The sequence below is a fragment of the Eurosta solidaginis genome, chromosome 1 (genome assembly GCF_040869045.1).
Source record: "Eurosta solidaginis isolate ZX-2024a chromosome 1, ASM4086904v1, whole genome shotgun sequence".
NCBI classification, from domain to species: Eukaryota; Metazoa; Arthropoda; class Insecta; order Diptera; family Tephritidae; genus Eurosta; species Eurosta solidaginis.
The window spans coordinates 86808302-86826868 of NC_090319.1; the positions used below are offsets into that span (position 1 = coordinate 86808302).

The following is an 18567-nucleotide window of genomic DNA, read 5'->3' on the forward strand; positions in this document are numbered from 1 at the left end:
TGACCTAGATGCTTCAATGTGGTCATATTAAATCGTTCCCGAGGTGGTCTGGCTAGTACCTTGATGAGGGTTGTTACCGCAACGTACCGGATCTATATTCGGCAAAGAAACATCAACATCGATAACACTCCCCAAAACCCTCGGGGAGTGCTCTTATCGCTACAACAACAGCAGATTCTTGAAAATTTCCTTTTTCTCGATGAAGAGTTCACAGGTATCTCTACGCATTCACTCTTCGTAAGGATTTGAGCGGTCGTACCTCTCCTAGCCAGGTCATCTCCTCTACAATTAACATCAATTATAAAAGCAATTAAGTTTATTTCGACGTTATAAAGACATCTATGAGCTTCTGAAGGGTTTTGGGCAAGATTTATTTTAGACTAATCGGCCGGTACCCCTCCGGTTTCAATATACTATTTTCCCTTGCCTTCGCTAGAAAGATGACGAGGTGCGAAGATTTGAACCTAAAAAAAACTTCTCGATTTTTAAATTAGTCACTAACCTCGGCACCACCACGATTTTGCCCCGTTGCTCCGCATTGCCGCTAAATCGTGCCAATAGATAACATCAGATCGCTTTTTCGCGTCCGAACAGTGTTGGCCCGTCGAGTAAAAAGCTACTATACGGTTAAAAAATTAAACACTTGGCACGATTTACCTCCGATGCGATTAAGGCCGCGCTTGTCTATCAATTGGCATCGTACCCCATTTATTTGCGAGACGGGTCCTACATGCTTTTTGCCGACTCGGAACGTCAGATGCACTTTCACTGGGAGGTTTTTGAATGCAGAAATACACTCGGGGGTATTTGCCAAACCACTACCGCGGGGCGACTTCGTTCAGAAGAACATGTTTCTAATTGAAAAAACGTTTTCCTAATCTTTGAAGTTGCTTTGCCTGTCACTTGAACCCAGGACCTTCGGTGTGTTAGGCAGAGCACGCTACTATCACACCACAGCGGCCGCCGAATATTATATGTATGGACAAAGAGCACAATACTGCCGTTCAACCGAACCTAACAGTATTTCCTAACCATTTACCTTAAGCATCTCTTCATCGAATTTCATCTTTGAAATTTGGTTTTCATAGTAGTCCTGCATTTCCCGCATTTCGTTCTCCATTTCGACAATATGCTTAGACTGATTATCCAAATCATTCGATAAACTATCAGACATTTTATCAGCTTCTTTAGCGATCTTCTGCAATTGTTGCACCTTGCCTTCGAGTTCTTTGAAAGTTTTACATTTCTCACGCAAAGCATTACGTTCCTTAATGATAGCCTTAAGGGTGTCCGCATCCTGATCAGACATTTTATTCCGATTACTATCCATGCTTGCTTTCAATTTCTCATCTTCGAATTTACGCAACATGCTGACCTCTTGACGCAATTTATTCACCTCTTTCTGTAGAAAACTGATATCTGTACTCTTTTCGGGCTCTTTTTTGATAACCTCGTACGAAGCACGCAGAGAAAGTTTTTCCATCAGACGTTTGAGGTAGGCATTCTCTGCTTGTAATATCTCGTACGCTGTATTCATATCTTCGAATTTATTGTAGATATGCAAGAGTTCATTTTCCTCGCCCTTATTGATTTTGCCACTAGAGGTAAGCTTTTGTATTTTATTATAGAAATCTTTAGCATGATTACTATCGAATTTCTCTTTCATGATAGCTTTGATCTTGTCATTTTCCATATTAACCACTTTCAAGCGTTCATTTGATACCTCTAATTTTTTTTCGAGATCCTTTTTATGGAACAACAATTCCTCGACACGACTCAATTGCTCAGTGGCACATGCAATTACACTGTCGGCAGCAATAAGGCCACCTTGGCCTGGGCGAGCAGCTGCACCACCTATAGCGCCACCACCAGCGCCTCCTCCCAGACCTCCGCCTCGTGAACCGCCTGGACCTCCACCTCCACCACCAGGACTACTTCCGCCAAGACCTCCCCCATCTGGACCTCCTCCACCACGCCCTTCTCTTCCAGTACCACCACCAGCACCAACGCCATCGTGTCCACCGCTCCCAGGAACAGCACCATCGCGCATATTGCCACCAGATGGCGCACCCATTAAGTCATCGCCGGTAGCAGCTCCAGCAGCATACCCGCTGGCATCACTCATTGTATTGTAATGTGGACCCTTTCGGCCACCAGAACCTCCACCGCCGTAGCCGCCTCCACCTTGGCCTCCGCCACGTCCTGGTTGATGTTTTGAACGACCACCCGCTCTTTGGCCGGGCCCTTGACGCCCTGATTGTGCTCCTGCGGACGTTCCTGCGCCATCACTATCAAAACCATCGTAGCTGTTGTCATCATCGTCACCATAACCATCACCAAAGCCGCCAACCTAAAACGAGACGAAAACAAATATGTAAGTGGGGTTATACGAAAAATTAAATTCGCAAATGTGTATTTCATGTGAAGAATCGCCATAACTCAATTTTTGGCTAATAAGATGAGCAGTACTAAACACGCAGCGATAACTCCTATGGGAACGGTGAATTCGGGTTGAAGCATTTCAATGATCTGTATGAATCAATGCCTGGTGGTGCAGTTGCTTTGAACAAAGCACCGTTCCGGTGACAACCTCACCTGTCAACTCTTCGATGCGGAGCACGCATCTCTTTATTTGTGGAAACTATCAGTTCTTAGCTGGGTTCAAGGGACTGTTTAGCACAAACCCCTCAAGCGGTTGCCAGCGAAATTTATAGTTTCCCAAACCCAATTGTCAATCTCATTTACCAGTGGCGAGGGAGGGGGTTAGATAACCTGGAAGGTTCAACGTGGCCATATTGAATCCTTGAATGGTGTTATTTGCCAGAACGTACCAGAGTAATATTCGAAGAACCATGAATACCGATAAAACGCCCCATGTGTTTTTATCGGCTTTAAAACAGTCACTGACGCTTCGCGCTATTTTGTGTCTTTCAACGCAAGTGGAGATATACCCTATTTTGCACCACCATTTCTTTGGCTGCAGTAAATAAATACAATGCACAAACGGATGACCCGCAACCTCAATCGACACGGACTCTGTCAGAGGAGCAAAAGTCATTCACCGTTTAAAATTTGTATCACGAGCTATCTGAGTTTTTTTAGAATTGCTAGTCTCATACGCCGGAAGAAACGGACCTTTATCTCTTATGCCAACGACCGGTCGATACAGATGTATGATTATCCTATTCATACAAAGGCAAAACAAACGTTGATACTTTCAAATCGACCTATCGATCAATCTTGAATTTCCATATCCTCAATTGAACCGAAGAGATTTATACGATTGTAACGCTAATTTCTTCCGTCGATGCAACTCTGTAAGAGATCACACTTCCGGGGATACAAGAGGTTGATAAGCGCAACACAAAGCTTTATAGCTTCAAAAACCCAATCGTCCACTTCACCTACGCGAGGGGAATCCTGTTACAAATATGAATGGATCATACACATACGCGAGGCTCTGCCCACCACCTAGTTCCATGAGGACTAGGTGGCAGGGAAGGGCGGGATGGCCTTGAAGTTTTAATGTGGTTTTCTTAATCGTTCCCGAGATGGTTGGGCTAGTACCTTAATGGTGCTTTGTTACCGGAACATCCTGGATCTATATGCGGCCAAGGACCATGAACATCGATAACACTCACCATAGCCTTCGGGGAGTGTCTTTATCGTTAATACAACAACAACAGATCACACTTCCATGAGTGCCGGACTTATTGTTACACCAATCAGGCGTCAAGCAGGCATTAAACAAATTCATGCCAATGCCATCAAGTAAACAGCGTAAACGTCAATTATGAGTGGATTGAAGAAGTAGCGTATATCAGGCGAAGCTGCTCACAACACTTACAAGGAGAAAAAGCAGTTAATGAGCGAGCACATATGGGGTGTGGACTACAAGACAGTTGTCAAGAGATTTAGGCAGAGCTACGCTTCCAATTTGTATCGTGCTCCTTTTTAGTTTTTCCTACAAATTGATCTACATATTTTATGCTGACTACGAGTGGCAGCTGCAAGGAAGATGAATTTTCACTGAGCTTTTCCTGGCAGACATACACTCGGATTGTTTGCCAAACCACAGCCGAGGGGTGACCCCGTCTAGAGCACGTTACTACCACAACACATATTCCAATTTGCTTGGGTTTTAAATATCTGCTAAGAGGCGACCACGATAAAAAAACTAAAAAACCTTCTAATTGAAACGTCTTTCTAAATTTTGGTTTGCTTGGTGAACCGTTACTGCCTCAGAGCTGTCTAAGGATACACAGGCCTTTGTTAGTTCATGCGCTTTTTCATTGCCGTCAATATTCCTGTGAACGAATAACCGAGTGTAACGCCCGATGTAACTATCGCCGCCTTCCTAAACAAATGCATATCTCACCGCCGTATTACATGATTCTCTAATAGGAAATTAACGCGCGCCCCCCCCCCCCCCCTCCACGTTGCTATTTTTACAGGTAAATAACGATAAGAAGCTCTTCCACCTTTGTGGAGGGGGGTGGTACGACTTATAAACTTCAACTTGATCATATCAAATCGTTCATAAGACGGTCGTGCTAGTACCTTATTGGTACTAGTAAACAGAACGTACCGGATCAATATCCTGCAAAGGATAGCATTCGAAGACTGTTCTTTTTCATTAAAAACAACAATGACGTTACCCATGGGAAATTAAAGCAGCGCGCTTAATATCATTACTACCAACGAAGGCTTGACTAGATATGTGGTTCGGTGACCGATGCTCCCTTTGGCTTTGGACTCCCTCCCTACAGTTGGCGTGAGCGTCGAATTTAGTGGTGGCTGACAAACAATGGATCTTCTTACAGCCGAAACATCTCAGGTTTACCGCTCAAATGCAGAATCTCAATATCTCATCAAATTTGTAGACCTGTCACGTTTTTCCTCCTACTAATGTAGTGTGTGGTTTAATATTTCTCCCAAAATGATCATATATATTGTTTCTAATTGCTGTTTTTATGTACGGGTCCATTTTTCGCTCTTATTTGGAATCCAAATCTATAAATAAAGTTTCGGTTGTAAAGATGGAGATTCGGGCTATTAGCGAGCTTTGGGCAATTTCGGTTGTAGTGCTTTTGTTTAGCTATATTTTATTAAAATAATTTGTTAGAAATAAACGATTGTGAGCACACAAAGAAATCTTTTTGTACTATGGCACTATTGTGAATATTTGCACTGCATTACCGGCAGTTGCTACCATACGCCAGATGGCAGCGCAATTAATTGATTGATAGAACAGCTGATTTCTGTTGATATTTGATAAGAGACTTTCAGATTGGTTACGCTACAACTAGCCACAGAACGGGTTGTACCGAAAAGCGGATACACACACCTCTGTTGGCCATAGTGTATAACCTATAATCCTGTACAAGCATTGTGTACAGTACCAGTGTGTCAACTAAGCGATAAATGTCAAAATTACAAACAGCCTCGCTCACCTGATGCAAATCTCAGGTCTAGAGTTGCATTTTTGGTACATAAGAGTACTTTAAGCTGAGTTGCATTTGATAGTTTAATAAAACTTTGTAGTTTTAACAGATGAAATAGTTGCATATATTTCCGCGGAAATATAAATAATAGAAGATCTGTAGCCACCAACAATGCGGAAACATACCGAAAGCAAAATTTATTTAAATTAGAGTCAAAAAGGTCTAGAGAAACTTATAAAGCATATAACATGTTTCCCTAAGGAAAATTTTCACTTCTATGCAAAGATAACGCAAGGCGTTTGATTGTTTCTCGTATGGCGTCGTCAAAGCGTAGGCATGCAACCAAATCGTTTATGTAAATCTTTTGATGCTTCGCCCGACAGATGAGTTAAATTTATGGGAGCTACTATATTTTGCCAAGCAAAGTTTGTTTAATGTTAAAGGACTCAAAAAGTTGGGAAATTCTCAAAGGAGGATTTACAACTCTCATCGCTTCAAAGCGAAGAAAATGGCAAGGAGTCTCATTTTTATATTATGGGCCTACCAAGGCTTCAGATCGATGCAACACAACCAAAGCGTCTATGTAAATCCGCCTTAATTTCTGTCGCTGTGAAAGTCTCCCGCAAATAAAACGGTACTGTGAGTGGAAGCTAACCAAAGAAGCGGGCAAAAATATGAGTGAATGAAAGTTTAACTATTAGATACGTTTTTATGCAATAACATTGTTGTTTTTTCGTTTAAAAATGCTGTTACAAGATTCTTTTATTACACAAGTATAATGAACTTGGGTACAGAAATTCAGAAATCCTAGAAAATATTTTACCGATATACTTTGTTGTTGAGTTTAAAAAGTTTTTCACAATAATTTGAAAAATTCCACGTTTTCTATGCTTTTTACACTTAGAGAAGTAACCTTGTATAATAAATTAAATTTTTAATGAAAGTCAATAACTCTGAACTGAACAATTTTCGCCATGAAAAAAATTAAAATGCTGTGGAACAGGAGCAACACTTTTGTGACTACATAAACCCTGTTTCAATCTTTTACGTCCCTGCACAGAACCCTAATTGACCGTTTTCAACCGAAACAACAATGGCAACCCAGATTTTCCCGTTATGCTCACTTAAGCGAGTGCCTGTCAGAAAGAAGTCAACACACTTGTACTTATACACTATGACCTATAGCTGAACCGGTTGCGGTGAATAGTGGGCACACGCCATTTGTAGAGGCAATACATAGAGGTAGTGTAGAGGTAAAACATTGACACACATTTCAGTTGTATTATATCTCTATTATAATTAGGTTAGGTAATGTAGAACGATATGGTAACATCACTGCATTCGATATATTTTGATCATCTTTATGTGAATATCTAAGTGTCAGCATTAATTGATTCTTTGAGCATGAGCGTGCATATTTGTTAATACCAAATAAATAAATACCATATCTAAACACAATAGTTGGCGACGAGGGAAAATTGGCGTACCAAGATGGATCCCCAGCAACTTAATAACCTCATAACCGCATTATCATCGATGGCAACGGCAATGCAGCAACAGCAATCAAATAGTGGCACAAGTACCCAGAGTGTTACCATTCTAACCTCATTTGAAGAATTTAACCCAAAGTCGGAGTCGATCAGGAACTACAAGAGTCGTTTGGAGCTGCACTTTCAAACTAAAGGTATTTTCGACAATAAAGAATTATGCACTAAATTGTTATTGCAATATATAGGTGCATACAACTATGCACTCTTAGTGACGTTGGCATCGCCACGTGTAGTGAACGAATTACAATATGCCGAAGTCATAAAACTCCTTGAGGATCACTTCAATGTCAAAAAGAATGTACTGGTAGAGCAGCATAGATTTTTGTCTGAAGTTCAGAGCGAGAACCAGACAATCGCAGAGTTTTCATCCCAACTTCAAAGAAAGGCGACTGACTACGAGTTCTCATGCGAATGTAGCAAGTCAGTGGCGAACTTATTTTTACGTGCGCAATTCATAAGGGGGCTATACAATAGTTACATTCGAGAACAACTACTACAGAATCCCGGGGATACTTTTGCAAAGTTAGTTGAGCGAGCATCTACGCTGGAAGCAGCGAAAAGCGATAGTCCGGAAATGGCATCAGGAACCGCTGCCAACGGTGTTAAACAAATCAGAGCTAAAGAGAAAGATCACGAAATTACGAGCAATAAATACAAGAAATTAGGGCTAGAAAATAGGTGTTTGCGTTGCGCGCGCAAAAACCATCTGACGAAGAATTGCAAAGTAAACAAAAACAAATTAAATTGCCAATACTGTCACAAAATGGGGCATGTAAAAGATGTGTGCATACAACACAAAATGAAACAAACAAAAGAGTCGAAACCAACGAATACGGTTACAGATTCAGAAGGGGAATTCTCAGAAGAAGATGATGGGAATGTACACAAAATTATAGACGTATATAGTAAGTCAGAGATGTCAAAAAAAAAAAATAGAGAAATTTTATGCCAAAGTGTTAATCGAAGGGAAAAGCCACAAATTTGAAATTGATTCAGGGGCCGGGTACACGTTGTTGCCAGAAAGTGATTTTAATAAACTGAATCTAAATGTAAAGCTACAGAAATCTAACGCTGCGTTCCGTTCGTATACGGGAGAATACTTTCTGCCAAAGGGAGTTACTAAAGTTAATGTACAATACAAAAATAACAAATCAGTAGAAGATCTGTATGTCGTATCTTCTAAGCATTCTCCCCTCTTAGGTCGAGTTTGGATTCGCAGGCTAGGTATAAAGCTAGAAGATGTTGATAAACATACAAAAGACAAAATCCTATGCAACATAAATTCCGTTGAAAGCTTAGTAACAAAATACCCGGAAGTATTTGAAGAAAAAGTAGGGTGCATTCCAAATTTGTCGTGCGCACTGAAGCTAGTACCAGCAGCGAAACCAGTATTCCTGAAAGAGCGCCAAGTGCCCTTCGCATTGAGAGAAAAAGTAGAAGAAGAGCTTGACGAATGGGAGCGTGATGGCATTATTACGAAAGTAAACACAAGCAATTGGGGGTCACCATTAGTAATTATTCCGAAACCGAATGGGAAAGTTCGGTTATGCGTCGACTACAAAATAGCAATTAATCCACAATTGGAGCCAGCTCACTACCCTATTAAAAGAGTTGACGAAATACTGAATACACTTAAAGATTGTAAATATTTCTGTAAGCTTGACTTGTATAAGGCATATCTGCACGTGAGTGTCGATGAGGAAAGTAAGCACATACAAACAATATCGACACACAGAGCTACATATCGCAGAGGTACAATCGTATTTTAGACCAGATTTTGGTTGGCTTATATATTATATATTATCGATATATTTTGATCATCTTTAGGTGAATGTCTAAGTGTCAGCATTAACCTCAGGGCATGCATCACAAATATCAAGATTTCCGTGTGAAAAAAATATTTTTTCTTAAGAAAATGAATTTAACTCTCTCGCCCATATTTCTAGTGAAATTTCTTTCTCAAATTAAAATAAAATCGGGTGGAGGGTTTGTCTTCTATACTCAGTTTTGTGCAACAGGTGGAGAAAACGGCGGTTTTTTGGATAAAGAAATTTATTATTTTCAATATCAAAACTTTTTATTTTTGAGAAGTGCGCGGAGCTTGATAATTTTTTTTCGTAAAGCTGTACTCATTAACTTGCTGATTTAATATCTAAAGTTTTAAAATAAGTGGGATTTTCTGCCCGGCAGTGCAAAAACTAAAGGGTGCCTCAAGGCACTGTTGTCGTTCAGCGCGAACTTTTCTACACATTGATTTTATTAAAAAGTGCTCTATATAGTCGGGTTTACCTTTATTTCATAACTTATTTTCATAAAGTGAATACAAATATACTGGTTTTTAAACCACTTTACGATGTCGCGTGTGAAATTTTTGAAGTTATCAGACGAAGAAATCCATGAAATCATGTTACCGGTAGTGACAAGTGATGAAGAAGATTCAAACAGTGGAATAGACTCTGGTTCTCTGAACCACGAGCCAGAGGAAATAAGTCCAGAGGACGAATACTTGATATCCCATTGCCTTCGAGGTATGGATACGAGTGCAAATTTTTTCAACGAAGCAGTTAATTACTCACTTACAACATCTACAGTCAGAGATACAGCTACTGCCGATGAAGCTGACATTCCATCAGCAGATGCGATTACAGCAACCTACACGGCATTGACTTCAACTCCAATTCAAAGGAAGAGAGCTCGTTCGCCGTTACCAAGACCCGAAGACACCGGTCCATCCGTAGTGCCAACCAATACTGGTTTTGTAGGAAGTAAGTATATCTCCCCCATCTTTGCCCATGGCGATCTTGCTTTATATTTATTTTACCGTTATTTCAGACGCTAAATCAATTTCCAAAGATTCCGCTGAGTTTAGCAAGTTGATGTGGCGCAATACAGCTCTTAAACTTCATGTAAATGAGGTCGCATTCCGTGGATCCACACGTTTACCTGACAACATAAAAGAGCTTTCAACTCCTTACCAATTATATCTCTATTTTTTGTCTAAAGAAATAATTGATATGATTGTTCAGGAGACTAACCGGTGTGCTCTAAGTGGGGACATCAACTCAAAATTCAATATAAATGCCGACGAAATATGTCAATATATCGATACCCGAATTTAGAAAGCTATTGGGGAAAGAAGCCTTTCGAGCCCATTCGCAAAACAATGCCATTGAAACTATTTGAAGCTATAAAAAGATTATTATCATTCCGAGATGAGGAAGAAAGGGTAAAAAAAGGGGCAACCAGGTTATGACCCGTTATTTCGGATACGTAATTTCTCGGATCTTCTCAACGAACGCTTCGATTCAATCCGAAAACATGGTCGACTTTGGTAAGCTTCTGCTATTTGTTAACTCGCAGAAATTATCAGGTTTTATTTCTTTTCTTTAATAGTGTCGATGAGCAAATGTGCTCAACGAAATTGAAACACCATCTAAGATAATATATGCCAAACAAACCCCACAATTGGGGTGTCAAATTGTTCGTATTATGTGATTCGTATGGTTACGCATATAGGTTTGAAATCTACAATGGCGCAGGAGACAATATTATTCTACCAAATTGTCCCGATCTAGGCAGCTCAGCAAATGTTGTAGTTCGTTTATCCCAAACTGTGAATGACTTCATGTACTATATAATTTACTTCGACAATTTCTATACGTCGTTACCTCTGTTGGTTTATTTGCGAGCTCGCGGCATATTTGGTCTTGGCACAATTCGAGTGAATCGAATCCCAATTTGCAAATTGCCACCGGACAGTGGTATAGCAAAGAAAGAGCGTGGGTTTTCAACAGAGTACGTGAGCTCTGCATATGGAATCGATATTAGTACTGTTCTGTGGAAGGACAATCAAGCGGTCAGGCTGGCTTCGACTTATGTAGGAGTTGAGCCATTCGATGGAAGCAATCCGAATGAGCAAGTAGCTAAGGCTAAACGATATGACAGGAAGAAGAAGCAAAACGTTGAAGTCGATTGCCCACAAATAATTAGGGAATACAACAGCCATATGGGATGCGTCGACTTTATGGATGGTTTGATGGGACGATATAACGTGAAAGCCAAGACACGTGAGGTAATGACGCGCCTTTTTTATCATTTTATTGATATGGCTGCAACGAACGCTTACCTTCTTTATAAGCGAATAAATATAGAGAAGATAAATGATTCCAGTAATATTTCTGACGTAGGAGAAAAGATTTTACAGCTGCCTGAATTCAGAGAACAAATCGCTGCTGCTCTTGTGAGCTAGAATCAAAAGCGTTAGGCGGGTCGTCCATCTTCAACAAGCCAACCAACTACTTTACCTGATTCTCTGAGTGTAGGAAGAAAAGCTGCATATCCTGTTGATGATGTTCGCTTCAACGGTAATACCCATCTTCCGAAATGGCTTGAGAAAAAAAAATGGTAAAAAATGGTGTAAACTTTGTAAAAACTCAATGTGTCTGCGAAGTATGTTATTTACTTGTATGATGCTCCGTCACGAAAAATTGTTTCGGGGAATATCATGCAAAGAAATAATCTATTTGTGTTACTATTCATTGTTTATTAAAACTTATTTCAATAAAAACATTGTTCCTTACTAAAAATTGTAAGTGTTAATTTGTTTTGCTCTAACCGACAAGAGTGCCTGGAGGCACTGTTTCTTATTTCTCACCTGGCAGACAAACAAAACGACATATTGACTTTTTGTTGACGGAATTAAGTTTTTTATGTCCTAGTTAAGCTAGAAAAAAATTCCCAACCGTTTCCGATCATTATTTAAAGTTTGCTGGTTTGAGGGTTAATTGATTCTTTGAGCATGAGCGTGCATATTTGTTAATACCAAATAAAGAAATACCATATTTAAACACAATAAGTTGCATCTGAGTATAATGCGTATTGAAATTTAGAAGTACTAATTTTCTGCGCAGCAATTTCAGAAGTGTAGATAAAGTTTAACCCTTAGCTGTCCATATAGAAAATATAAGTGTATATGTATATAGATGTAAAAAAAACAAGGTGAGGCGAGAATAATCCCCATAAAGGAGAGAAATGCAATGTTGAACAAACATTTCTGTTGAATAGCCAGAAACCTGGGAATCCCAACAGTCATCTGATTGAAGCTCACGTGAAGTCATCTCCGGCATTCGGCACTCAAGAAGTCAGCCATATCAAGAAAAGCAGCACAAAAAGTCCCTTAGAGACATCCACAAAAAGTCGTAAAATTTCTATGTAAACAAATGCCCTGTGAATCCCTTTCAAATACCCTAAACTCGTAGTTGAACAAAGCAGCCTCGCACTCCCGTTAGAAAAATTTTTTGACAGTTTGTGAGTGATCACACCTATTGGATAGGGCGAAGCACTGCTACAACAACGGATCTAATGCAAAAAAACTTCACATATGGCAAATCACCTCAATACACATCTATCATCTCATGCTCACGCAAATGGCCTCATTTAAGCTCAATATTACGGTTTTTAGTTCTACTTTCATTCTACTTTCTATATAACTAATCTATTAAGTTAATTAATAAAATATATTGCCATAAAATAGAGATAAAACAATTTATGAATTGGTATCTCTATTGATGGATTCAAGTTGATACTATCTTCTTGCGAAACATAGTCACTTTGTGGTTCAATCTCATCACCTACCGGAGTTTGACAAGTGATTAAGTCCGATAAGAATCTCGACTGCAGCGTTTCATCCATTGCCCAGGAACGTCCATCGTCGGTAGATTGATATGATTTCAATTTGACACATGCACGACGACACTCATAATCCACCGTTTCATTCATAAACGGTACATGAAAGAACTCTTTTTGTGTTGAAAATGCCATTGTGCTCGAGTTCTATACTTTTGTGCGATTCTCAAAAAAAAAAAAATTAAATATCACACAATTTTCTCCTTTTTTTCAGGTTGCGAGTTGCGTTTTGTAAAAGACAATAGAGATCTGACGTCACACTTGACACTCGGCGGATGATTTCTATCTTTCGTTGGCAAGTTTTCGTTATTTTTTTTTTTTTTTATATATTTCTTCTACACTCGTTTTGGTGATTTGTTGTGATTTTTGGTTTTTTTTAATATACTTTTATTTGTTTATAAAATTATTTAATGGTTCTTGGTGCTGCTGGAAGAAATTCGCAAATTTTTTTTTTTTTTTTTTTTGTTGTTACACACAAAACATTGGTATGCATGTATTATAACGGCTTGTATTTGATTAATTAATTAATAATTATATAATAACGGCCTTGTTTTTCTTCGCTTCATCAACTAACAATGGTATAAATATATTATTAATTGTCGAAAAACTTGAAATTTATTTGTTGTAATTAGTTTTTTTTAACGAAAATCTAATTTGAAAACTGCTTTCGCCCGAGTTTCCTATATTTTCCAAGAAATGTTTTCACTAATTGATTTCTAACGAGCTACTAAGTTTAGATTTATTTCAGTATTCAAAGCAAACACGAACAACTTGTTTACAGTAAATTTTTTGCAGCTGTTATTGTACCGTAATGGATCATGTTATTAGTACTAAGCTAGGTTTATTTAAGTTTTATTCGATGAAAAACAGCCTAAAATGGGCCTTGTTGTTGCTGTTGTTGTATTAGCAGTGCTTCGTCCCATTCAATGGGCACGACCACTCACAAATTGTCATCAAAATTCTCTAACGGGAGTCCAAGGAAACTGGCTGTGTCAACAGGGGCGGACCATAGGGAGATGGGAGTCAGCGGCGTAGGTTCCACATTACAATTGAAAAGATGGTTGGTGTCATGTGGGGACACATCACATGCAGGACATACATTACGTATCTCGGGGTTGATTCTGGATAAATAAGAGTTTAACCTGTTACAGTATCCAGAACGAAGTTGGGCCAGGGTGACTCGTGCTTGCCTTGGTAGTGTGCTTTCTTCTTCTGTAAGCGTGGGATATTGCATATTAATAACGGGGTTCACCGGGCGCGTCCTGACAAAGGCGTTTACCGATTCTGTGTGGATTTGGCTAAGGGCCTGCTTTTGCTTGCCTGGATCAAACGGCAGTGTTGGCAGGTGCCAGATCTCGTCATAGTGCTTTAGGAGGTTTTCCGTTAATCCACGTGGAGGCGGTGCTAAATCAAGCAGTTGTTTGCTGGGATGTCTTGGTTTGTGACACTTAAGCAAGAACTGTTTGTTCAGCATTTCATTGTGTTCTTTAATATTGAGCTATTTGGCCTCAATATGTAGATGGTGTTCGTGAGTCATAAGGAGACATCCGGTGGCAGTTCTGATTGCAGCATTTTGACAGGCCTGTAGCCTTTTCCGGTGTGTATTTTTAAGACCAGGCGACCAGACTGGTGACGCGGAGCCCATGAGCGGCTGGCCAATTGCTTTGTTCGTGGTTAGCAACGTTTCTTTATCTTTTCCCCATGTGCTGCCGGCAAGCGAGTTGGGGATTTTGTTGCGACTTTGTACTTTAGAAATAATCTCGGTGGCATGAGCATTGAAGGTTAGAGTGTTATCGAACGTTACCCCTAAGATCTTTGCTTTGGGTGACTGGCAGTCGGTAGAGTGACACCATCGACGCGTACGTCCAATATTTGCGACCTCTGTTCCTTCCACGTCGTAAACAGGTGTTATTTTAGAAACTAATTAATCAACTGAAGGGCCAGGTCCTGTAGCCATAATCGTGCAGTCGGCCGCATATGAAATGATTGTGACTCCTTCTGGTGGGCAAGGGAGTTTTGATATGTAAAAATTATACAGAAGCGGAGATAGGAAACCACCCCGTGGAACCCCCTGTTTAATTTTTCTGGGTTTAGAAATTTCGTTCCTAAATTCAACCGACGCTTGCCGACTACTCAGGTAATTAGCGGCCCATCTTTTTAGACAAGCAGGAAGGTGTGAGCCTTCTATGTCTTGGAGTAGCCTGCCGTTGTTGACTGTGTCAAACGGTTTTGACAGGTCAAGTGCCACGATGGGGTTTTTGCTGATTTAAACCGTAATTAATCTGAGTGTTAATGGCATTGAGCGCGGTGATGGTGCTGTGCATTTTACGGAAGCCATGTTGGTGCGTAGCTAGGCGAAGATTTGTCGTGAGGGAGCAAAACAGTTTCCAATGTCTTAGCTACTGGCGAAAGGAGTGATATCGGTCGATAAGAACCGCCTTCATTGGCAGGCTTGCCAGGCTTTAGAAGCGGGATTATCCTTGCAATTTTCCATTTTTCAGGAATGACAAAGGATTCCAGTGACAGGTTGAAAACATGTGTTAGGTATTTTATTCCCTCATCGCCAAGGTGTTTAAGCACTGGCATGGCTATTCTGTCGGGGCCTATCGACTTGGAGGGCCTGGCCTTACGGATGGCTGCTTCGCTTCAACCTCTGTGGGGGTGATGGTAATGGGTGGGACGTCGTGTTTAGGTTTGTGGGCTCATCTGTTAGCACGACGTCTGGCTTTTTCCACAGAAGAATGCATTATAAATTGTCGGCAAAAGCCGCTCGCGCATTTCTTCGAATCAGATAAAGTTTTATCACCAAAGGCTATAGAAATTTATCATTGTGTTTGATAGGATTAGACAAGGATTTCACGGTTGACCACAATTTACCGACACCCGCAGAGAGGTTGCAGTTTTTTAGATGCCCCTCCCATTTGGTACGTTTATGTTCATTTACCAGCCGAACTAAGACTCCTGATAAGGGGGGTTGAGGTTCTCGCAAGGTCACATTCTCTTGTTAAATTTGCGGCTACGGCAGGGAAATGCGGTATGATTTCAGGTATTCTACCGGCCGGGATGAAGCGTGCAGAAGCTAAAGCGATAATCTTGTGCAATGCACGCTCGCCCTGCCGGACATCGGGGAGAGCAGCAAAAGAGTGGTTTGTAAAGGGTGTGTAATCTTCCCAATTGGCTTTTTTACAATTAATGAAAGTCCGCTTTTCAGAGGTGATGAAATTGGCAAGGGCCTTGTTGGGTGAGCATATGGAGAGATGATTATCCACAAATTGTATTTCTCCATTTCTTCGCTTCTTCGATGCGCTATCTGGCACCAAACTGGAAAATCCAAGGTAACTCAAGTCGATTTGCGCTTGGCTATTTTTTGGAATATCTTTCATTCGCATAACACAGAATAACTAGCGTATGTAGCCCCAGCGGAATTGAATTGAATTGAATACCCAATCCCAGGCGACTAAAATATCAAATCGTTCCAGAGGTTGTCGGGCTTGTACCTAAATGGTAGTTGTTACAGGAATGTACCAGATATATGTATATCCGGCAAAGGACCATCAACATAGATAATGCTCCCCAAAACCTTCGGGAGTATCTTTATCGCTACAAACACAACAGATAGGGTATATACCGAGAATTTTACTTCCCCAGCGGGTTAATTAACTAGAAATATTTCTGCGGCAGGCATGCGTGTCGTAAGAGGCACGTACCTAGAAGGTGCTGGGACGAATATGGCGGTTTGTTGAAGATCTATAAACATTAAATCCACACGTCAAAGAGGGTTTGATGCAAAAATGTCTACGCGGATATAAAAAGCTCCAGCCAAACCACGAGACTGAGGAAAGTCCTTTGTAAGGCAGATACAGTATAAGGACAGATAAAAGAGGACGACGGGGAATAGTAGTGAAGAGCCCCTGAGGCGCTACTTGTAACACACATCGGGTGCCAATGCGGAAGAGTTGAGTAACAACGTCTATACTTCCAATACGATAAAACCAGCACCAGTATTGGTGACAAATATGCCAAAATTGATTAGAAAATCAAAACTGTTGCCATGTACAAATCGCTGGGTCCGGATGGAATAGGGTGTTGTGTTCGTGCTGCAGTTGTTGCAAGAATGTTACTTTTTATGACAGTATCGCGTTCTTCGGTAAACACAACATTTACATTTTCACTGCGGCTCCGCCTACCACAACGAAGATCCTGGGTTCAAGTGCCGGGCTAAGCAGCATCAAAAAATTAAGAAACAAGTTTTTTCAATAAGAAGAAGTTTTTCTGAGCAGGATCGTCCCTCGGCAGTGATTTGGAAAACACTTTGAGTATATTTCTGCCATGCAGATGTTGTTCGGAGTCGACATGTAGGTCCCGTTCCGTTCAAATTGAAGGAAACGTCAAAAGGAGCACGCCCAAATTGGAAGAGAAGCTTGGCCTTGGCTGCATATGCCAATTCACTGGCATATACAAATATGTGCAGTTGAATATCTGAGTCTGATTTTGTTAAGTACGGATCTTGGAATTTTCACTTTTTCTATGTCGGGTAGTAGCTTCAGCCAAATAAGCCACTTCTTAAACACTTCTTTGCTGATTTTATTTAACAAACCTTCAGTTGTTCTCCAGACTTGTTATAATATAATCTTAAGATAAATAACGTAGTGTGAGAGGAAACCTAGAGGTTCGAATAAAGACATCAGAGTACGTAAGACATCTGTCTTTGTCGGTTTTTTATGCCCATTCAGAATATCCTCATCCTCGCGATTCAAATTTAAGCAATCAGTGAATACATCACACTCAGTAGACTACCACATTCCCAGGATTTTTTCGTTTCCCATTTAAGATGACGGATCTTTAATGGATACAAGAGTTTTTCTTCCAACTCTCCAATACTTTCTAATACAGCTCTAGAGTTGGATTTCGAATTTCGCATGAAGAAACGCCTTCTTTTTCGATGAAGCTAAATTCCTTTGAGAACCGAATCGCATCTTCCTCAATATCCGCGCCGTCTAATAACTAAATCATCTAAGTAATAATAGTGCATGATCGAGTCTGCGGCTCTCGGAATCTCACCTGCAAACTCTAAAGCGTTTTTGTTTTTAACATATTGTGACGAATATTACCATCACTAAGTGATACTAACATCACTAAGCCGACACTACGCAGCCACTCGTATGTACGTAAACAAAGCAATCATCATACAGACATACATACAATGCAGCAGAGAGATACTCACAAACGCATGTCATCATCAGCCGAAGTAGTACTCACATATACACACGCATCTCGCTACAAACTACAAATATACATGGTTATGGTTGGTAACCAAGCATGAAGTTCAGGAAATTACTAGACCTTAGGAGAAATATGCGGACAAGGCAAAAGAGAGTATAAAAGCAGCAAGCAGTTTGATTTAAACACGCAATTAGTTGTGAAGTAAGAGTTATTGTAAAGTACTTTCAAAATAGTCTAACAAAGACCATTTTGCATTAATGAATATTGAAGTTATTTATTCAGCAGTTTAGCGATTCGAACGTTAGCAGAAGGTTTGGTGGAATAAGTGGAATTTCCCTAAATTCGTTACAATATTGTGCTGATCTTTGAGAACAGGCTGCCACAAACGCCTCACTTGCATTACGTATACGTCAGGCTTTCTATGAACCTCGTTGTTTCTCCAAAGGATCGTTGTGAAACATTTCTTTTATGTCAGCAGTTATGCCGAATTTAAAAAATCAAAAACAGAAAAGTCAAGATACGAGCGGAGTTAACAAGTCTGGAGCCTTAATCAGCATGGAATTCAGAGAAGTTCCACAAACTTTAGCAGCTACATCCCAAACAAGACGAACTTTCCTAGGTTTGTTCGGATTAATTGCTGTGAAAATAGGCAGATACCATATAAC

The 18567-nt window shown here is 40.2% G+C and overlaps 1 protein-coding gene across 2 annotated transcripts in view; it reads right to left on the reverse strand.

Annotated features, from left to right (window-relative positions):
* LOC137236421 (uncharacterized) overlaps positions 1 to 18567 on the reverse strand; it is a 59997-nt gene that overhangs the window by 27380 nt on the left and 14050 nt on the right. Inside the window, exons 1-2 of one of the 2 annotated variants that reach the window (XM_067759018.1) lie at positions 12629 to 13376; positions 1040 to 2350 (exon numbers count right to left, since the gene is read on the reverse strand). In XM_067759018.1, the coding sequence (XP_067615119.1) occupies positions 1040 to 2350; positions 12629 to 12814 (1497 nt within the window). In that variant the 5' untranslated portion in view covers positions 12815 to 13376. Of the gene's footprint in view, positions 1 to 1039; positions 2351 to 12628; positions 13377 to 18567 lie in introns of those variants that run through there. The other variant, XM_067759019.1, reaches the window with a different exon arrangement.